At 41.8% G+C, this 23,063-nt stretch overlaps 1 protein-coding gene across 1 annotated transcript; it reads left to right on the forward strand.

Moving 5' to 3' along the window:
* The first annotated feature begins 1,408 nt into the window (after nt 1-1,408).
* Nucleotides 1,409-3,966, forward strand: LOC122078927 (phosphoribulokinase, chloroplastic-like). Its single transcript, XM_042645132.1, has 5 exons — nt 1,409-2,326; nt 2,549-2,633; nt 2,730-2,814; nt 2,968-3,212; nt 3,492-3,966. Exons 1-5 carry the CDS (start codon nt 1,764-1,766, stop codon nt 3,741-3,743), a joined length of 1,230 nt encoding a protein of 409 aa, XP_042501066.1. The 5' UTR covers nt 1,409-1,763; the 3' UTR covers nt 3,744-3,966.
* Nucleotides 3,967-23,063: the final 19,097 nt, after the last annotated feature.

Consider the following 23,063-nt stretch of genomic DNA (forward strand, 5'->3'; position numbering starts at 1 on the left):
TTGCTGTACAAAATCACATATTATGATTTTGATTAGGGAAAAGGTTGGGTATGTTGTCGGTATACCATAAGCTAGAATCCACTATGTCATCTCTCTCTTTTCCCTTTCAAAATGACCCCTACCCTCCTATATGATACCTCATCGGACACCCTCATTGGTGTTGTCCGCTAGTTTACCAAATACAGGCGGCATACCTATCCTTCTCCTTTTTATTAATATCTTTTTTATTATTATATTTTCTGAATTTTAAAAAACTCTTTATATGTTTTATTGTTGTTTTTGTTGGATTTTGTCCAATATTTCACAATTTTTTTTTCCAGTCTTTCCCACCCATTTTGACTTTTACAATTTCTAAAAATTTTTGGAAATTTTATTGTTTTTCCACAAATACAGTGGTCAATATCGGGTCTGTTACCAAACAATGCATTTTTCCATCATTATAACCTAATCCAGACCGATTCTGTCCGATCTGTATCGATTCACACCAATGCCATTTTCTAAACAATGATAAGGATATGGCTATTCTACTCTTTCCTCCGTAGGGTTTCATATCGGTAGGAGTGGAGAATGATTGATGAATTGTACAAAAGAGGTGGGCATTTAATAAAGAAAGAGAGTGTGGGACCCATGGGAATCTACATAATGGTGTGCTGCGTTTCATTTTCCCTGATAATAATAATAATAATAATAATAATAAAACAAATTAGGGAAAAAGAATTTTGTTTCAGAATGTGGCTTATGTGGCTTTCTCTTTTCAGCCTCTGTAAAAAGACATCCTTGCACTTTGTTCGAAAGAGAGATAAATATGGGGATGGTGGTTTAGACTAGAGTATTATTATTGTCATGAGAGTCTGTTAATTTTTTATATATCATAAGGCATCTATTCTACCATGTGAATCGATGATATGTCCATTCCAATTGTTAAATAGAGAAGACATGGTCTAGATTAATTATGTGTCAAATTTTAGAACCCTAATTCAATTAAATACCTTTTGTCATCTCACACATCTTCTGTATGTTCATGCATGCGACGAGTACTAATATCACCTTCAATTGTTTCATGGATAACTACCCAATAAAGAATTATTTCCATTGCTAAATTAACATGTGACCAGGTTCATTTAAGAGCCGGGCATTGGGTTGACAGGTTGAATCAGCTGGTATGGTGAGCCCGGGCGGACCACTTGGTCCCTGCTGGGTACACAACAGGAAGAAGAATCCAAACCAAGAATTTACATAAGCCCCCATTTGATCATCTCCACTCCAAGTCCACACCATTCCTCCTCTCATATCTATAACTAACCACCCACTTCTTGCCACGTAGCAGACCACATATCCAAATTGCAGAAGCTCAGCCCCAGGCTTCTCCCATGAGTATATGTGTGGACATCACAGGTATCACCTAATTCAAAGGTTCCAAAAGGACATCTATAGTCACAGACCCCTTTGTTTACTCCAACCATGTCCTTTCTCTTTGTTTACTCCAAAATCCATTTTGTACAATAACAAAGGGCTGGGACCAACCCATATAAGAGAACAGGCCACTCGTCCATCAAAACAACATATCTTCTCCATTCCTTCAAACCACTTTCTGTTCTCTTCCTTTTCTTGTTCTCCCAGCTCTTTGAACTTTGCCTTTGAAATCAAAGGAGAGGAAGAAAACCCATTTCATGTCTGCTGACAAAAGTAGCTAAATTTCAGAAAACACACACCTCAAGAACTTCTTTTCTTAGAAGTTTCTAAGAGGTCTCTGTACAGGAAAAATGGCAGTTTGCACATTCTACACAACCCCTTCTCTCAATACAACCTGTTCAGTCTCCACACCAACAAAGACTCACTTGGGCTTCCATCAGAGACAGGTTTTCTTCTTCTACAGCACTGGTAGGAGAAGCAGCAGGAGAGGCAGCAGCAACAATTCTGAGATCATATGCTCAGCAGAGGAACCAAAGACAGTGGTGATAGGATTGGCAGCTGATTCTGGATGTGGGAAGAGTACCTTCATGAGGAGATTGACAAGTGTGTTTGGTGGTGCGGCAGAGCCACCAAAGGGTGGAAACCCAGACTCAAATACCCTAATCAGTGATACAACCACTGTGATTTGTTTGGATGATTACCACTCACTTGATAGGACAGGTAGGAAGGAGAAGGGAGTCACTGCACTTGACCCAAGAGCAAACAATTTTGATCTCATGTATGAGCAGGTCAAGGCTATCAAGGATGGAATTTCTGTTGAAAAGCCCATAGATAACCATGTCAGTGGTCTCCTGGATCCTCCTGAACTTATTAAGCCTACCAAGATCTTGGTCATTGAAGGATTGCACCCAATGTAATTTTAACGATTTCCTTTTCTTTTGTTGAAGTTGATTTCATTATAACTGGGAATTTTGTTTTATATATAATTTCTCAAACTTTCTCTACAGGTTAATATCAGCTTCATATGTTAGAAATCAATTTTAGTTTCTATGAGAGAGAGAGTAAAAAATTCTCTTCACATATTCTTTTACAATGTCCAGTTAGTTAATGAGTTGTTTTGGTTGGTGATATATAGGTATGATTCTCGTGTAAGGGACCTCTTGGACTTCAGTATCTACTTGGACATCAGCAATGAGGTCAAATTTGCTTGGAAAATTCAGGTATTTTTTCTGTTATAATCCCATCTCCAAATGTCTCATCATCAATAATGTTCAATCCGTATTCCTTGCCCTCTGCTTATGTTTCAAGGCTTGCAGAGGGACATGGCAGAGCGTGGACATAGTCTAGAAAGTATTAAGGCTAGTATTGAAGCCCGAAAACCAGACTTTGATGCCTACATTGGTAAGTTTTCCTTCCTCAAATTAGTTTCTTAATTGTTTCACCTAGCAGCTAGTAGACAGTTTGTAACTCTTATTCCTTATTAGTGATTGGTCCATGGATCAATAATGGGAATTATAGAGTCCCATTTAATTCATGGTTTTATTATATAAGCAGACCCGCAGAAGCAATACGCAGATGCAGTGATCGAAGTGCTGCCAACCCAGCTTATTCCTGATGACAATGAAGGGAAGGTTCTGAGGGTTAGGTTGATAATGAAAGAGGGAGTGAAGTTCTTCAACCCTGTTTACCTTTTTGATGAGGGATCCACTATTTCATGGATCCCTTGTGGAAGGAAACTCACATGTTCATATCCTGGTATCAAATTCTTCTATGGCCCTGACACTTACTTCAGCCATGAGGTAACAAACAACTCACTCAAGCTCTGTTCTTTATATTATTCAATAATCTGGATGCATCCTATAAGCAAAGAATACCTCATATGTAGTAGTAATGAAATATGTGATTTAAGAAGCTTTAATCTATTTCTAAATCTCCGATTGAACAAATCATCGAATTCAATTTACAGCGAAGGACGTGATCTAGTCAACCATGGTTCTCTAATAGCATCAATTTTAATTATAGGATCTGCTAGTGCGATGTGAGTAACTAAACCCTTATGATTTTATCTCCTTGTTTAGGTGTCTGTGTTGGAAATGGATGGGCAATTTGATAGATTAGATGAGCTAATTTATGTGGAGAGCCATCTGAGCAGCATCTCTACAAAATTCTATGGTGAAGTTACACAGCAAATGTTGAAGCACTCTGACTTCCCTGGAAGTAACAATGGAACAGGTTTCTTCCAGACCATAGTTGGGTTGAAGATAAGGGACCTCTACGAACAGATCGTCGCCAGCAAAGCTGCAGCTCAACTAGAAGCAACCAAAGCCTAAAAAGTGCAATTTTCCATTAGAATCACCTCAACCACTATTCACTTTCTTTTAGTTTTTCCTTAATTCTTTTTCATTTGAGTCGATCTCTAGGTGCCTCATAGAAGGTTTAAACTTGAGAAAATCCTATAACGAATTTCTTGTAATTCTGTTGGAGATATGTAACATAGAAGAGCAAAGAATAGATGTAATGCAGTTAAGAAGATTAAACACAACGCTTTTGGAATTGTTATTGGAGCCTAAAGGTCAAGTCCTGTAATTTCCCTGTTTCCGTCTTCCTCCAATCATCTATCATTTTATTGCTAAAGCATCGAAGGTTATACTAAGGAAAAATCAAAAAAATAATTACAGGTTTTACGTCTGGGCATTAGAGGAATTGCATCCCTACAACAGTGATATTTTCCAATCAATTGATGATAGATAAGATTGAAGGAAACTCCAAACTTGCACAAAATACCATGGAACTGAATTAGCTTGAATAGAGATAACCATTGAAGCTGAGTCGCATTCAATCCAAAGCCTTTGTACACCCTGATGCGGTAAATTCTGATGAGCATAGTATGCTGAGGGACAGTGATGTGATCCTATAAGGAAAATCAGTTAATAGGGGGCACCGGGTGGATCTGGTGTGATAACCCTCCAATGGTAAAGTAAGAATCTCGCACAAGGTATTTATTTAGTACTCAAGAGTCGATCCCCCCTCTAGAGGCTTACCTTCTCTATTTATAGGGCGTTCCACCTATTATTCTAATCTCCTTGTTCTTCTGGACTCTTGCTAGAATGAGGGGAATATTCTGAACATTCCTTGCCTGATAGGAGTTGGAGTTTGTTAGGTAACTTACAATGGCGCTCTGATCGTATCTTTGAGAGATTCTCAGCAGCATAATCTCCTTCCTTTTAGGAGTCCATCACTGCATGGAGTCTTGCTGGTAGAGTCTTGAGGGGATGGGTTTCCTGGCTGGCACTGCGTGGATTACTCCTTCCCTATAAGGAATTCTGCTAAAGGGTTGCTAGTCAGGAATCGGTTAGAGGGCTTGTGCAAATAATAGACAAGTCAGGGGCTTATAAAGTGAGAGCTGGGGTGTGGATTCATCCCGCTCTGGCCGAGGCGAGGGCTCGGCGTGGTCTGTGTCCACTGTGACCCCCGGCTCAATGGTGAATAATGACAAATCATATGTTAGTGTACAATGTCTTGTATTCCATCATAGTTTAATCCAGGGAGTATTGGTGCAGTGCCTCAACAGGCAGGATGACACATAGATAGGACGGGGGGTTTCAAGGGGGTAGGAGGCCCTTCTGTATAGCAGGGGGTGTGCGCCCCCAGCTTGAATTTTTATTTGAGGGTAGTTGTGTACTTTTAGGATTAGAGTTTTTTGCAATATATTTGTAGCAAGGGTTTCTTTCTCTAGAATGCAAGAAATACTGAGAGGTGTGAGAGACGACCGTTGCAACCCTATTCTTCATTGATAGTAAAGCAGGATCTCATCTCACCGGGGATGTAGGAAATCTTGCAGAACCTTGTAAATCTGTGTGCATTACTTGTTGTTGTTTTTCGATTATCTTCTGCATTGTTTTAGGGTTGCGTTTTTACAAATTAGTATCAGAGCTCTAGGTTTCCGTTTTCTAGGGTTTACTATCATGATGGTAGGGAAGGGATCGAATGTCAAGCATAATATCGAGTGATTCGATTGGAAGAACAATTTCACCCTCTGGCGTCAAAGGATGAAGGATATTATGATACAATAGGGTTTGACAAAAATATTATTGGGAAAGTCGAAGAAACCTATAAAAATTACTGACAAAGATTGGGAAGAGATAGAGAAAAAGGCGGTAAGTGCTATTCGATTAAATCTTTCTGATGATGCCCTATAATATGTTGTAGGTATCAAATCTGCACCATAGTTATAGGTAAAACTTAAAAGCATCTACATGATGAAGTCTTTAACAAACAAGTTGTTTGTGAAGAAGTAATTGTATTCTCTACAGATGGAGAAAAATACAAATCTATTAGAGCATCTTAACATGTTCAATCAGATCAAAAGTAAACTTGTAAACCTGGAGGTTAAAATCGAGGATGAAGAAAAGGCATTACTGTTGCTATCGTCGCTCCCAGAATATGACCACCTGGTAACGACACTTTTGTATGGGAAGGAGACCCTTGAGATGGATGAAGTCGCAGCTGCCCTCATGTCCAATGATATAAGGAAGAAGGCTAGTAGTATGAAATCTCAAGGAGAAGGTCTTTTCAGATGTGACAAGGAGCAAGAAGGAGGGAAATAAAATCAGAAGGGATCTGAGAAGAGTCGATCGAAATCAAAAGGGGTACAGAAAAAGGTCTTTTGTTACTATTGCAAGAAGGAAGGTCATCTAAAGAGAGAGTGCTTGAAGAAGAAGGCAGACTTGAAGAAGAAAGGTATAGATAAGGCATCTGAGGAAGCTAGCGTGGCTGACAGTTCAGATGGAGATGATGGAGATGTACTCTCTATATCATCAGGCAAGAATCAACATTCTAATTCTTGGATTTTAGATTCTGGATATTCATATCACATGTATCCACATAAGGATTGATTTGATACATATTAACCATATAATGGTGGGTCTGTCCTAATGGGGAATGATGCTGTGTGCAAGACCATTGGGATAGGCACTATCAAAATCAAGATGTTTAATGAGATAGTAAGAATTTTAGTAGATGCGAGACTTGTACTAGAATTAAGGAAAACCTTAGTATCTTTGAGGGCACTTGACTCAAATAGCTGCAAGTACATAGCAGAAGGTGGAGTTCTCAAAGTTATTAAGGATGTTATGGTTTTCATGAAGGGACAGCTAACAGGAAACTATAGACTCATAGGGAGCATTGTTACAGGTGAAGCATCTATGACTATAGATGCAAGATCTGATACAAATGATACCTATCTATGGTATATGTGATTAGGACATGTAGGAGAAAGAGAATTGATGGAGCTTCATAAAAAGAAACTATTGAAGGGAGTGAAAACTTGTAAACTAAACTTCTATAAGTACTGTGTGTTCGAGAAATAGTGCAAGGTTAGTTTCAAAACTACAAAACATAAGAGTAAAGAGGTGCTTGATTATGTACACAATGATGTAGGGGGTCCTTCAACAACAAAATCTAAAGGTAGGGTAGAATACTTCGCGACCTTTGTTGATGATTACTCAAGGAAAGTCTGGATCTACTTCATGAAGTATAAAAGTGAGGTGTTCACTAAATTTAAGGAATGGAAGGTTGAGGTAGAGAAAAAGACATGAAAAAAATTAAGTACTTGAGAACAGATAATAGAGGGGAGTACACATACAATCCATTTTCAGAATTGTACAAAGCTGAAGGGATTACACATCACTTTAAGGTTCCAAAGACACCACAACAAAATAGTGTAGCTAAAAGGATGAACATAACACTTCTAGAAAGAGCTCGGAGTATGAGGTTGAATGCAGGATTAAGTAAGAGATTTTGGGCAGAAGCAATGAATATGACATGTTTCCTCATCAACAGGTTTCTATGAAAGGTGAATAATTACAAAATTCCCCAAGAGGTATGGACAGGAAAAATAGTAGAATATTCTATTATAAAAATATTTGGTTGTCTAATCTATGTACATGTTGAGGGTGAGTAGCATTCCAAGTTAGACTCAAAGTCTAAGCAGTGTTGTAGACACCCAATTTTATCACCCTCCTCCGGCTATGATGAAATGTGGATCTTGGACAAGACTTCGGGCTTTCGATCAATATAGATGATGATGAAAACGTTCCCCTATCCAAAACCCTGGAAATCCATGCGTGGGAGAGAAGAGGGTCCAATTTTGACTTTCCACATACGAAGGAATCTGGTCAAGATGACCAAATAGATGGATAGTGCTCGGAAATATGATTTTAACGATGTATGGCATGTCAAAATCGGACCGACGAATCTCTCGCGATCATCCCCAAAAAATTACACTTTCCAATACATATGTCGCGCATGCGAACAGTCCCACTGGAAACCTGGAAAAATCTTCTACCTACCCCAAACACTCTAAAATTCATCCCCTTCCTACCCAGATAACCCAAAAACACTCCCCTACCTAAAACCCTGGAAACCCTCGCATGGGAGAGAAGAGGGTCCAATTTAGACATTTATATATAAAGGAATATGGCCAAGATGACTGTATGGATGGATAGTGCTCGAAAATATGATTTTGACGATATATGGCATGTCAAAATCGGATGGATGGATCTCCCTTGATCATCACCAGAAAAATCTATAATCGCACGCGTTGGCTAGCAAGCCAACCCGCACACGTGCTGGCCAGCAGGCCAACCCGTACACGTGCTGGCCAGCAGGCTAACCCGCACACGTGCTGGCCAGCAGGCCAACCCACACACGTGCTGGCCAGTAGGCCAACCCGCACACGTGCTGGCCAGCAGGCCAACCCGCACACGTGCTGGCCAGCAGGCCAACCCGCACACGTGCTGGCCAGCAGGCCAACCCGCACACGTGCTTATTGCCTATGGCTACAGCCATTGGCCATAGCACATGGCCACAACACATGGTTGCTACCTATAGGCTACAACACATGGTGCTAGCCAGCTATGTGTCCCCACCCAGTAGCCATGGAACCCCCACCCAGCAGGCCTGGGCCAAAGCCCAGCAAGCCTGTGCCCCCATGGGCATAGGTCCGTGCCCCCGTGGGCATAGATCCTTGCCCCCAAGGGCACAGGCTTGCACCCCCTTGGGCATAGACCCGTGCCCTTACCTAGCAGGACTGCACCCTCGCTGCCCACCTATGCGCAATGGCCAATAGGCCAGACCAAGTGCATAAGTGTGCTAGCTGCAGCCATGCCCATGCCCCCTCTGCCTTGCCTGCTAGCTGCCCATGCTGGCACCTTCGCCCGCTGCTGCCCATGGTTGTGGCCTATGCTTAACACCCATGCTATGGTGCCATGCTATAGTGCCGTGCACCCACAACCCATGCCATAGTGCGGCACACTTGCACCATCCCACACTACCCACATGCCATACACCACAGACCCATGACATTGCCTGCATTGCCTACCCTCCTATACTGACCATGCCCCGTGCACCTCGGCCCAATCTTATGTGCCACCGACAATGGCCGAGGTTGATTTTCTGCTTGCTTGGAGGGTGGAGGGATTCCCCCTTCACCCACTTAAAACCAAAATCCCACTTTTTTGGTTAAGGGTTCTCTCTTCCAGAAACCCTCCTTTTACCCATTGGATAAAAGCCCGTTTCACCAATTTTAGTCCAAGACCCCCTTTTATCCATGGGATAAAAGCTCGCTTCACCCATTTTAGTCCAAGAACCCTCTTCTCTCCATTTGGTAAAAATTCTCCTTCCTTCATATTGGTCTGAAAAACCTATAAATACCCCCCTCCTTTGGATTTTACACACCAAACAACCCCATCTCACTCCATAGTAGTGAAGCTCTGCCCTCTCTCCTCCCTGCCCCCTCTTGATTTTCTTCGAGTCTTCAGAGCAGTCTTTGTCAGGATTGAAATCTTGTTTGGATATTCGAAGTGTTCTTCGGGACTTTGAAGATATTCAATTCCAAGTTCTTAGTCCAATCTAGTTTTTACCAAAAATAGCGTGTTCTTCAATCTGCTCCTTTAAGTGTTCTTGAGTTTTACTAGAAATAGAAATCTCTCCTCCTTGAGGTTCTTCGGGTCTGCAAAGAGATCTTTGTCAAGATTCGAAACTCTGTTCGGATCTTCAAAGTGTTCTTCAAGGCTTTAGGGATCTTCAATCTATTTTTAGGTGAATTTGTTTCTTTCAAAAAATAAAAGTTCCTAGCGGAAGCCCTGTCCGAGTGCCCCTAGAATCTTTTTAGAAATATCCATTCCCAACGGAAGCTCTACCGAAGTGCCACCTCAGCCTAGCCCTCCCCTAGCCTATCCCCAGCGAAAGCTCTACCAGAGTACCACCTCAGCCTAGCCCTCCCCTAACCTATCCACAGCGGAAGCTCTACCGAAGTGCCACCTTAGCCTAGCCCTCACTAGCCTATCCCCAGTGGAAGCTCTGCTGAAGTGCCACCTCATCCTAAGTCCAAAAATAGCCTTCCCTAGCCGAAGCTCTGTCTGAATCCAAATCCGAAAGTAACCATTCCTAGTTGGAACCCTGTCCGAATATCATCACAGTCAACATCTCTCCAGAAAGGAAGTTGGAGGTCAAGACCATCTTCTCCTGATCTAAGAGAGCACGAAAGATAGTCCGAGCAAGTACCAATCAGAGGGCCACCCTTCTTGACTCGAAACACAAGATAAGTTCAGGTATAGTTTCTTAAATAAATTGTCATCATGTAGACTTTATATAGACCTTGTTTTAGTGTACATAGTAGTTTAAATTTAGTTATTGTATATATATGTGATAACTTAGCCATGCATGTGGAATAGTAATAATTATGGAAAATGTTCGTTCTTTAGCATCTAGTAGGAAGACCGGTTGACCTAAGCAGATTGGGTGCCTAACTCCTTCCCAACTCTGTATCCTGCCACTTACCCTAAATCTCTGGACCAGACCAATTATTGGACTATTTTCTCCAGAATTGGGCCCACACCCAGGTCCTAGGCCCATAACCCTAGGTGGTGACTCCAAACCCCCATTTATATGATCTTGATCCACGTATTGGACCATCATCAAACCCTTGTCTCAAATGATGAATTTTACACTCTAGCAAAATAAGCCTCCACATTTCTCCGAGCGGCGATATGGTGGTGCGAGGCCCGTAAGCAAAGCACACAAGACACAAACCCCTCCCTCACATGAAAGAGAAAGAGAGGAGAGAGGACGGGATGTGGGTCAATCTCCAACCGCTACCCTCACAGTAGCGACTCCACTGGGGACAAATGTCAAGCTTCTAATACTAGATGCTACCTTTAAATGTTAAGAACATTTTCCACCACATTTGTTTGAAAACGTGTTTGGCTAACCCCATGTTTGTAATTGTATTCGTTAACTGCATCATGCATCGTTCTTAAAGTGAAATCATTTGGCGATGGACTTCCTATCATGCGTGCACCCTCAGGGAGGTCAGTGCATGGTCATAGAGAGTACTCTGAGAGCAAATGATACCAGCATCCTATACAAGAATGGAAGGTATCATCAAATAGAAAAGATGTTATAATTATACTAGCACCCTCGGGGAGGTCCATGTACTTTATGGCATTCTGAGATCGAATGATTGTTACCCTACATTACACTTTTGCACACAATCACTCACGGTTCCACCACTCCGTGGTTAATTGCTTAACCTTGTGTGTAGTCATGAGTAATGGGCAAGGAAGTCACCCCCTTGATCTCGTACCTACGGGTATATCAAAAGGATCACATACCTCACGTATATAGATCCTGTCAAGAAAGCCTTATCGGTCCTATTGCATCCACAACATGCTCGCATCATGTAGGAAATATATGGAGAAGCTAAGAGCGCCACAATCTAACTGTAGAACTTGTTTGCGGTCTTGAAAATGAATGTTCCTATATTATATTCCCATTGTAAAGAATTGCTTTCCTAAGTTGGTTTCGGATAGAAGGTGTCCCTCTTCCTTAAGGAAAAAGTTCAGATACGTGACTCAAGGGCAACCCCGTCAGAGTCACATCAAGTCCTGAGAAGTCTCGAGAAAATTAGGAGGAAGGACACCTGGTGGGAAAAAGAGTAAGGAAAGCATGAATTTATTACATGGAATGTCTTATGGGAATATTCTTGACAAGCCATTTGTATGAATCTTCTGCTTATGATATTGGGTGGACTAGGGGCATCAAACCCTATCCACCCCCTATCATTAAGCGGACTAAATTTGGATGGATCATTGGTTGTTAATTTATTGAATGTGTGAACAAGGGGTTCGGAATTCAAGAATCCTAAAATAAGACACTTTTGGTTCAGGCACAATTCCTCACCTCAAGTATTCTCCGTGGTCCCTTTGGACGCATCAGGGTAATCGGTTGACTCACCTAAGTCCAGTGTCACCTCCATCATCTCTCCAAGATTATCTACTACCAAGTGATTACAACCCAGTGAGTATGGATCCACACGACTCTGAGTCACCCGAATAGGCCTGGGTCCGTCCCGTGGAGACCTTGTAGATAGAAATGGTTCAAGTCAAGAGAGGGATACTCAGATATTGCATGCACTTCAGAATCCTCCCAGAACTGATCCCAGGAACGAGCCAGCACTGGCTATGGGAGATGTGGATCAGAATGGTGCTACAGGCTATCGTGGGAACTCATCTCGGGTTAGCTCAGGAGAACCAAAGCAAGTCAAGCCAATCGGTCAAAGAGGATCTTCCCCCTACCTATACAAATGGTCAATGAGGGGTCTATTCTAGGGTCCCTCCTCCTAGGTTAATGATCAAAGATGAGGAAGAAGAATTTACAGCACACGTCCAAATGGAACCTCCAGAAACGGACAAGGAAAGGAAAGTTAGGGAGTAATTGGAAAAGTTGGAAAATACGTTCCGAGCAAGGAAGAGTTCAGAAAGCTAAACAGTAGTGTCAGATGAAATGAGTTTCTTTTATGGGGCAAGGATTCCTGAGAAATTCAAGTGGCAGACCGACAGGTTTGATGGGTCAGGAGACCCCAAAGCTCATCTTAAAGTCTTCCTCAGCATCGCCAAGTCATGGCAACTTGCAAATAACCAGATGGGGCAAGCCTTCATGCTAACCCTATCAGGACCAGCACTAAGGTGGCTCACACAGTTGGAGTCATCCCAAACTTAGAATTGGACCACATTGGTGAAAGCCTCCACTAAGCAGTACTCATACAATACTAAGGTAGATGTGAAATTTCAAGAGCTTGAAACATTGAGACAGTAGCCTATAGAAGGATTCACCGTCTTCTTGATGAGGTTTAGAGATAAGGTTGCCAAGATGGCAGATCAGCCTTCAGAAGTAGAGCAGGTGGAAATGTTAATAGAGAACTTATCAAAGCCCTATTATGATGTTCTTTACTATCAACATCTACAAAATTTTGACGCCTTAATAGCCACCAGCACACTGGTGGAGAACAGAATTCAGAGAGAGGCCTAGTATCAAGGATCCTCCCAAGATGTAAGCAAGAACACCAGAGTCAGACATGGAAAGAGTTCAGAAACTAATATGGTGAGTGTAGTTTAGCAGTCAGACTCACCAACCACTTCTTCACAGCCATTCATAATACAAGTAGATGCACCCTCCCAGAAGACCCCTCATTTAAGAAGGCAGTTTTCTGATTTGGGAATGCCCGTGATAGCAACATATAAGAAGTTAAAGAAACAGGGATGACTAGGGACAATGGCCCCAAGAGTGATTAGCAACCCTCCTCCAGCTTGGTATAGGGATCATGAATATTGTGCTTACCACACTCAGAAGGGGCATAACACTGAAATATGTTTGGGTTTATAGTATGCAATTTAGGACTTAGTAGACAACAGGACCATTGAAGTCAAGGTCAAGCAATCTCCCAATGTCAACACCAATCCACTCCTTGATTATGTGAAGAATCTAGAGGAAGAAGCCATAGAGAGTGACCCCACTCAACTCATTGTACCTAGAGCTCGAAAGAATCATATGGATGCCCATGCTTATAGAAACTCATGAGTCAAAGGGCTGGAGTCATAAGGGCCCCCAGAAGAAGAATCAGAAGATCGGGCGCCTGTCATTCATCCTTCCTCATCAATAGAAGAATCCATTGCACCACATTACCAACCTCCACCATACCTTTCACCTTCACCATATTATCAGCCTCCTCCATATCATCAACCTTCTCCCCACCATCAAAGTGAAGGAACCTCCTCATCCTATCACCCCCAATTTTTATATCCTACCTCTAACATTACATCATCTTCATACCTTCCTGCTTCCTATCCCTCATCACCCTCATACCAGTCCCATTCTCAAGTTTTGGTATATAACCCAAAAGAAGGATGGACGGATGGGTATAATTGGAAGGATATGCTTACACTACCAGATTCCCCAAAATGACCTCATCCATAGGGTCGATGAATGCATTCGGGAAAGACTAGGAGAGTGATCCCACTTCTCTAATTCAGCCCGCTGTATCTTCAGATGACAATCCAGAAGTAATTAGAGAGGTTACAGTTGATCTTCTTAGAGCAGTAACCGCATTGACCATAGGGGAGCAAATTAAAGAGTACACCTCCCTAATCCACATAGGGACTGACATAGAGGATGATGAATCAGGACTAATCTAACTTTGGGCCAATGATGTCAAGACCAACCCTATGGAAATCTTTCAGTCCATACGCTCTGAATACTATGAGCGTTTGGATGCTGGAGAATTTGATGGTCCAGAGGAATCTGATGAAGAACTAAATGAGGGGAAATCAGTGAAGAAAAGGATGATGATGACAACAATGAGGACGAGAATGAAGATGAGAAGGATGGAGATGACTTTGATTCTTAAGAGGATGATGGGTATCCAGACTGGGATGACTACCAAAGGCCTTGGTACAATGACAATGATGATGAGTTAGAACATTACTCACAAGACCACCAGATATGTTTCTCAGTCTATGCTATCGGTGGTGATGACCTAATAGCTAATCCGGCAGGTGGCATTTACCCTTCCCTTTGCATGGGAGGAGATGATTCTACATTAGATTCAGAAAGTGATGAAGGATCTAGAGAGCTGATGCAAGTTCATCTGGATGAACCAGAATCCACATTAGAGATGGAAGAAAAGCTATGTGAAATATACTCTAACACATTGAGGATACAAGAAATGGTAGAAGAAATTGACAACATACTAGGTGAAGTAACTATTAGTGATCGTTACTACCATGAGCAGTTGAATGATGTGGCGGAAATAAGACTAGATGACACATTCACAGAGGTAGTAGACACTACATTCCAATAACTTTCTAATGTAGTAAAAAAGTTATGAGCCAGATTTATGGATATTTTTGGAGGACCTCGACTTCCCACCCCAAGCAGGGAAGGGGAATCAGAAGAAGAGGATGACCCCATGGTAGGGATAATCACCATAACAAATAGTGATGATGAAGACTGTTATCCCATAAAGATTATTGTAAAGAAACCTGTCAACGTGATGGAAACTACTAGTGGAAAAGACTATAAGGGCAAGGCTCTAGAAGCAGAACAGTCAAGGACTAGTGAGGCTGGAACTAGCAGCTTGAAGAAAGAACCAGAGAACCCAGCCTTGGCTCAACTCAAGAAGTCCCACACTAATATCTCAATTTGGGGATTGTTGATGGCATCCCCCACACACCGTGAAGCAGTTTTGAAGTCTCTCACCAATGTACAGGTGCTAATAGAGATAAATCCAACACATCTCACAGATTTAGTAGGGGAAACATATGCGGTGAAATCTCTGATGTTCTCCGATTCAGAGCTTCCCAAAGGAGCCCAGCACAATCGAGCTCTTCACATCACAGTAGAGTGCCTTGACAAAGTGGTTTTTCAGGTTCTTGTTGACAATGGATCATCTTTAAATGTGCTACCATTAAGATCGGCAAAGAGTATTGGCATCAACTTGGAAGAAATGAGGCCGACCACCGAAATCATACGGGCATATGACAATACCAAGAGGAAGATCCTTGGCATCATTACCCTTGTCGTAAAGAGTGGTCCGATGAAGTTTGATATTGATTTCTAAGTCATTGATATACCGACAGCATTTAAAATGCTCTTGGGAAGGCCTTGGTTGCATCCTGTGAAGGTAGTGTCCTTTAGTCTCCATAAAAAATGAAGTTCATTCATGAGGGAAAGGTGGTCATAGTATCTGGAGATCCCAAAGTGGTTAACACTTTAGCCAACATTGAAAATGGGGAAGAACAAGACCAGGAGATCCAACTAAGTGGTTTTGAATTAGACACAACTTGTCCGGCCATTACCAAAGAAGTGCCGAAGGAGGAAGTCCCAGCCAACTATGAAGCCATCTGGAGTCCACCAGTGAGTCAGATGATGAAGAATATGCAATATTTTCCTGGCATAGGACTAGGAAAATATCATCAAGGAGTTCCAAAGCAGCCTAGTTTGGCAGTGAACAAAGGAAAGAATGGTCTCGGGTACACTCCTCTAACCACTCAAGGGTAGAAAGTGCTGAGGATGACTAGGAAGATCTCCGTCTCTTACTACCCTACTCTCAATGGATATTTTGTAAAAAAAGGAGAGGAGTTTCCCTTATGTGGAAATGTGGAGCCATGGTTTGATGAAACTGTAGCAAAGATGCAACTAGGATTTGAATTGTTTTTCCAGACGAGTTTCATTGGGTGACTCATGAAGTGGAACAATAGAAAATGCTAGTCAATGAAAGTGACCAAGACTGTTGCATCACTGGGATAGCAAAAATTACACTGATTGAGACTAGGTCTTCCTCTGGTGATCCTACAACATTGATCCAATCAAAGGAGGCACCAAGTCCTCGAGTCCTCCTAAAAAGAGAATGGGAGAAGAAGATAAGGCTCACCTAGAGTCTACCACTTTCCATTGATGTGAAAGGCTTCATTTGCTCCCTCCGACGAGACCAAGAGCCTGAGAGCTACATAAGCTCAAGCCTCGTCCTTTCAGAGGAAGAAGCACGTATGCAAAGCAAAGGAGAGCATAGTGAACAATGGTCTGTATGTATTGTGCCCGAACCAACTGCAATGGGAAGTCTCGTGAAGGTGGCCAAAGATGTGATCGAAGCATCGAGATGGCATCCCTAAACAGGCTCAAAAAGATGGACTTCATAGAAAGGGGTTGAGCAGTCTCTACCAATCTTCATCCCTTAGAAAGTTCGGCTTCTGAGAGCACGATATTGACCAACTGGTATTCGTGAAGAAGTGGGCACCTATCCGGAAGAACCGTTACGCCACTGAAGAAGTAGCAGTAACTTTTTCAGAAGGAGAAAAAGGCCCTTTGCCACATCTCCTTATCCATCAAGCCACTGAACCACTCCTAAATTGGACAGGCATTGGAGAAAACTTTAAGTTTGCTTATGCTATTGAGTCAACCAGCCTGAATACCCTTGGCAAAATCATCAAGCCAGTTATCAAGTCTGTAGTTGAGTTTGTTGTTTATGATTTCGTGTCAGCCTCCCCTCTTAAGGCGAGCCCAGAGTCCTTATATGTCAAGTCTGACTTGCCTAATTTTTCTGATGATGATCTTAATAAATATCAAGAATCAATAAAACAATGCAAACCAAAGAAATCCCAACCCATTCGTGAGGATACTCGGGTTATTAATTTAGGAACCGACCAATGCCTTTGAGAGGTAAAAATTGGCACTAACCTTTGATAACGAAGAAGCAAAATAGTTGATTAGTCTTCTGAAGGAATTCGTCGAGGTCTTTGCTTGGTCTTATGAGGTCGTGCAGCATCGATTGCTGACTTACCCTGGGGCAAAATCGGTAAAGCAAAAGCTCCAAAGAATATGGCCAAAATGGAGTGAGAAGATCAGAGAAGAAGTTATGAAGCAGTGGAATGTAGGGTTTCTACAAGTGGTGAAGTACCCCCAATGGTTGGCCAACATTGTACCAGTATTGAAGAAAGATGGTAAGGTACTAATGTGCATGGACTTTCGAGATCTTTACAAATTGAGTCCTAAGGATGACTTCCTATTTTCTCACATTGATGTATTGGTGGATAATATGGCGGGACATGCTTTGTTATCATTTATGAATGGAATCTCGGGATATAACCAAATAAGCATGCACCCAGAGGATCGTGAGAAGACAGCCTTCACCACTCCATGGAAAACCTATTATTACAAGGTGATGCCTTTTAGGCTAAAGAATGTCGGGGCAACTTATCAAAGAGCATCCATGGCCATATTGCATGACATGATGAACAAAGATGTGGAAGTCCATATGGAAGACATGATAGTAAAGTTAAAAGATCGGTAGGGGCATATTCCCGCGCTAAGGCTTTTCTTTGAAAGAATCAAGAAGTATCAGCTGAAGTTGAACGCTCAGAAGTGTGTATTCGGGGCAACAGCAGGAAAGTTGTTAGGCTTCTTGGTAAGTGAAAGAGGCATTGAAGTCGACCCTATCAAGATCTAGGCAATTCAAGAAATGCCCACAACTCAGACAGAGAAGCAAATACGAGGATTTCTTAGTCACATCCAATATATTAGCAGATTTATAGTTTAGTTGACTACAATCTGTAAACCAATTTTCAAGCTACTAAAGAAGGATTAGCCCATGGAATGGAACGATCAATGCCAACAAGCTTTTGACAAGATCAAGGGATACCTCATGAACCCACTAGTGTTGACACCGCCGGTGGAAGGAGAACCGCTTCTGTTGTATCTGTCTGTGGAAGAATATTCCATGGGCTCTGTGCTAGCATAAAAGGAGACAGAAAAGGGTGCAGAGCATGCCATATATTACCTCAGCAAGAAGTTCTTAGAATATGAGACACGTTACACATCTTTGGAAAGAACCTATGCGGCTTTGATTTGGGTAACAAAAAGGTTGCAACACTACATGATTTCCTATCTAGTGTACTTGATCTCAAAGATGGATCCCATCAAATACATCTTCGAGAAACTAGCCTTGACAAGAAGGATGGCCCGTTGGTTGCTTTTACTGTTAGAATTTGACATCACCTATATTACTCAGAAATCTATCAAGGGGCAGGCCATGCTGATCATTTGGATGCCCACCCCATAGAAGATGGAAGATCCTTGGATGATGCCTTTCCCGATGAAGGAATTGCAACAATAGATGAAGAAGACACAGTTAATGAATGGCAGTTATTCTTTAATGGAGTAGCCAATCAAAAGGGATGTGGTGCGGAATATTGCTTGTCACTCCTAATGGTCTTTATTTGCCTTCATCATTCCACCTTGATTTCCCCTGTACCATTAACATTGCTGAATATGAAGCTTGAGCTTTGGGACTAGAAATGGCCTTGACCATTGGGGTTAAAGGATCAAGGTGTATGGAGATTCATCCATTCTCATTTGTCATATGCAAGGAAAGTGAAAAACCAAAGATAAAAAGCTGAAGCCATATCAAGAACACCTGGAAGAAGTTATTAAACATTTTGAGAAGATCTCATTCGAATACTTCTAGAGAGATAACAACAGGTTTGCTGATGCCTTGCAACCTTGGCTTCCATGGTAGAATGCAACCCTATGGCTAGGGTCCGACCATTCTTTGTAGAATAAGGAAGTAGACCCATTTAGCAGAATTCGGTGAATTCTCTCACTGTGGATGGTCGGTCTTGGTTCTACATAGTGGATTTCATCAGGGAAAAGAAGTACCTGATTGAAGCAACTGACAAAGAAAAGAAGTTTCTGAGAAGATATGCCACCCAGTTTATTCTTCAAGAGGATCTGTTATATAAGAGATCCTATGGTGGAATACAGTTGTTGTGTGTGGATGAAGAACAAGCTATAACCATCATTAGGGAAATTCATCAAGGTCTTTGTGGATCCCACATGAATGCCAAGATGTTATCTAAGAAGATCCTCAGGCTGGGATATTACTGGAACACAATAGAAGCAGATTGCATGGACTTTGTCAAGAAATGCCACAAGTGTCAGATATTTGCTAATATCATACATATCCCACCAACAGAGTTGCATTCGCTCAGTTCACCTTGGCCGTTCTCCACTTGGGGCATCGACATCATTGGAAAGATCAACCCCAAGGCATCTAATGGTCACGAGCTCATCTTAGTAGCCATTGATTATTTCACCAAATGGGTAGAAGCTCAATCCTATACGGTCCTCAAATCTGCTAAGGTGGCTAAATTCATTCAAGAAAACATCATTAGCTGATGTGGAGTGCCTCAAGAATTAACATTAGATCAGGGATCCTATTTCTGGGGTAAGACCGACAAAATTTGTACAAAGTTTGGTATCAGAAGGCATCGCTCTACCACTTACAGGCCATAGACCAATAGAGTAGTGGAAGCAGCCAACAAGAACATCAAGGTCATCCTGTAGAAAATGGCGAAAACACATAAGATTGGATTGATAAGTTACCCCTTGCCTTATGGGCATACCGGACTTCTGTACGATACTAGATAGGGGCAACACCTTTCTCTTTGGTATATGGGGTTGAGGCGGTTTTACTAGTGAAAATCCTGGTACTTCTTGATAGTCAGCTACCTGAAGGAGAGTGGGTGAAGGTCAGACATGACAAGCTCAATTTTCTCGATGAAAGAAGCATGAAAGCCATGGATAATCTAAAAAAGTATCAACTGAGAATGGCCAGGGCCTTTAACAAAAATGTGAAGCCCTGCCACATAGAGGAAGGTGAACTTGTTCTTCAAGAACAAAGAGCCCCAATTCATGACCCAAGAGGAAAATTCAGGCCCAACTGGAGCGGCCCACTCACTGTTAAAGAAATTTTACTAAGCAAAGCTATGAAAATCATAAACCACAAGGGTGAAGAAATACCCAGACTGGTCAACATCGATCAACTCAAGAAATATTATGTCTGAAAGGGTGAATAGCATGAACTACATCAGACCTGATTCCTTTCAAGGGATATGTAGGCAAGTTGACATGTGCAAGTGCAGTCTCAACCATCTAAAGGCAATAAATTGGTTCCTCAATTAATAACCAAAGTATCTTAAAAGATCATCATAGTTTGTGTCCCCTAAGAACCACCATTTGGCATAAAAGGCCATTAGGTATCTGTCATCCACCCATTGGTCCGTTACCTCTTATCCAGGATTTCATCCCCTAAAAGAAAATCACCACCCGGCATCAGTTTATCAAGGCTCGTTTATTCCCCACCCTTGATCAGTTAAAGTAAAAAAAAAAAAGAGCTTGATACAACAGTGGTAAAGGCTTGTTTAAGTCATTAGCTAATGAGTAATGCTTTGATAAATCATCATATCCCTTTGTTTGTGACGGTTTCAGGAAAATTTATGGGCTCGTTGGATGAGACATTGAGGAAATAGACCTTAGACAAGAGCATAAGGGTGCCAGGATTGTTGGAATCCACAAATGTATCATTTCTTAGCCAGATTGGATGTGTGAAGCTACATCACCAATTACTCCTGTAGGTGCCTCAACACTGGGATGCCAACTTGCATGTATTTTGGTTTGGATTAGTAGAGATCTATCCAACTCTCGAAGAATTTTGGGTTTGTATGTTATCTCCACCCAAAGGTAGTTTGTTCCAACCATCTTTGAAGAAAGATCACTCAGAGGAAATTTAGGACTTCTTCGGATGGAAAGAAGAGGAAGTGAAGCAAATTTTCAGGTATGGGAAGATTGACATTTTGAAAGTGGCCCAGATCTTCATCTAACATCTACCAATGGGAGAAATCCTTCAAAAAAGATCACAAGATGCTTATTTACTTTGCAGGATAGCTCATTATGTTCTCCGCACTCCCAGAAGTGGTGCACCGTCCATTCTAATTGAGGTGGTAAAATAGTTGAAGAAAGGAGGTGACATTATCCCTATAATTTTTGCAAAAACATTCAAGGGATTTGATGGCATGAGCCATGGCCACAGATTTGGACTAGATCATTATCAAGGGAGTCTTACTATTTTTCAGATTTGGCTCCTCAAGAAACTAAAGTTAACCAAACCATTAAAAAGAGGCCCACTCGGAGCTCTTTGCTGCCATGATAAGAGGGAAGTTCTGGAATTCGACCTTATCATTGAGTGGGAGAAGTACCTGCAGGAAAGGACTGTGCAAGATATCGCATGAAGGTGCCCAGGAAGGCCACAAAAAGATTTTTTGATGAAGACCCTTGGCTACAATTATGTCAGGTTGATGGGATTGACTCACACATCCTTCTATTTGCCTATGTACGTTAGTCGACAATATGGGCTCGAGGTGACTGACCCAAAGGAGTTACTGAACTTTCACCCTCCTCAAGAGTTGTCTCCCCATCTTGTTACTCACCTATCCTATCTTTGGTAGGAAAGTTGTTCCCCTTTTCATATAATTCACTTGGTAATAGAATGAGGAAGTATTTAGAATCTTGTGTTATCCTGATTATTCAAATTATGACTTGAGTTATGGAATTGATTATGCCTAAACATTTCAAACCACAAAAAAAAAAAAAAAATTAATAAACAAAAAGAAACAAAAAGAAAAGATTTTCTTTGTATCTAAAATAGGTTTTCATTCATAAGATGCTAAAATAAAATGACGACTAAATAAGGGGGAGGGAAAAAGAAAAAGGAAAATATACATGTGTTTGTGTTTACAAGAAATACAGGAACAAATCCCTATGAGTCAAAAGTCATCATCTGAACCATACTCTGAATCATCCCTATGAAATACCGTGAGCCTGCGGATGCTAGCCCAGCTTGCTCTAGCCTCTATGTCATATCCTAAATCAGTGCAGCCCGCTGTGCAATTTCCTACTCATGGGAACTAACTTGGCTCTCCAAGGTGGCAATCCTCCCATCCTAACGAATATAGGAAAGAATCAAGAAAAAGAACAATAAAAGAAGAAGGGCAAAAAGAAAAAAAGGAAAGTAGAAAATACCTTGGCAACAGTCGTCTCGCACAGGCCATAATGTATCCTCCTGATCTCAGAATAGGCCTTCGGAGACACCTGAGAAAGAGCATATCAGCCAAAAGAAGTTAAGACTTAATTGAAGGATGATCAAATACTCACATAGTCATAAGGAATGGGCAGCCCAAGGGAAACATCTATGTTTATGTTCTGCTCCAGAAGATGAGGGAGACTGGGGTTGGCCGCATTGGGATAGTTCCATGTAGGGAATCCACAGAAGGGGATGCTAGCAACTCTGAGAGACCCACCCACACTAGTAGAGGGTTCTGCTTGTGAAGGATCAACGGCACTAACTTGTGACCGAACAGTAGAAGGGTCTACACATCGCACTCTCCCCTGAATAAACATCAGTCAAGACCAAAACAAGAAAGAATTTGAATGAAATACTCAAGAAAGTGTAACATACCATTGGACCATCAGGACCAAGAGGGGTGCATATTGTTTCCTCCTCCAGGAAGGCTGTATAGTCCCTATCCTGGACAAGAAAAGAGTCATCCCAGACTCCATCAGCCAAACGCTTCATCTCGTCTGCTGGGATGATCTCTAGGCAGTGCATAGTGGGTGCAGGAAGACTGGGAAAGGGGTATGACTCAATATCCGACCACTGGGGTACTACTCTCTCTCCCAAATACCAGACATGGCCCCAAATGCCCCAAAAAAGAGCTCGATTCTCGGATAAGTGTTTGGCCAATGTGACTCCTTTAGAATCTGAAAATACGTGGCAATGGAATAATCTCTAGGTGACTTGCAAATCCAAGGAAAAGTAAGTACAGCATGAGATAGAAGGAATTTCAATGTCAAACATGGCATACCTCAGTGAGATCATTCAAAAGAGAACGAGCAGTGGTCAACAGAGGATGGCGCCGAGC

Source organism: Macadamia integrifolia, chromosome 5 (genome assembly GCF_013358625.1).
Source record: "Macadamia integrifolia cultivar HAES 741 chromosome 5, SCU_Mint_v3, whole genome shotgun sequence".
Taxonomy (NCBI): domain Eukaryota; kingdom Viridiplantae; phylum Streptophyta; class Magnoliopsida; order Proteales; family Proteaceae; genus Macadamia; species Macadamia integrifolia.

What these genes read in the sequence shown, in the direction of transcription:
- LOC122078927 (XM_042645132.1), top strand. Translation starts at nt 1,764, where the DNA reads ATGGCAGTTTGCACATTCTACACAACCCCTTCTCTCAATACAACCTGT. An exon ending in ATTGAAGGATTGCACCCAAT is followed by an intron (nt 2,327 to 2,548) that starts GTAATTTTAACG and finishes GGTGATATATAG; the next exon opens with GTATGATTCTCGTGTAAGGG. An exon ending in AGACTTTGATGCCTACATTG is followed by an intron (nt 2,815 to 2,967) that starts GTAAGTTTTCCT and finishes TTATATAAGCAG; the next exon opens with ACCCGCAGAAGCAATACGCA.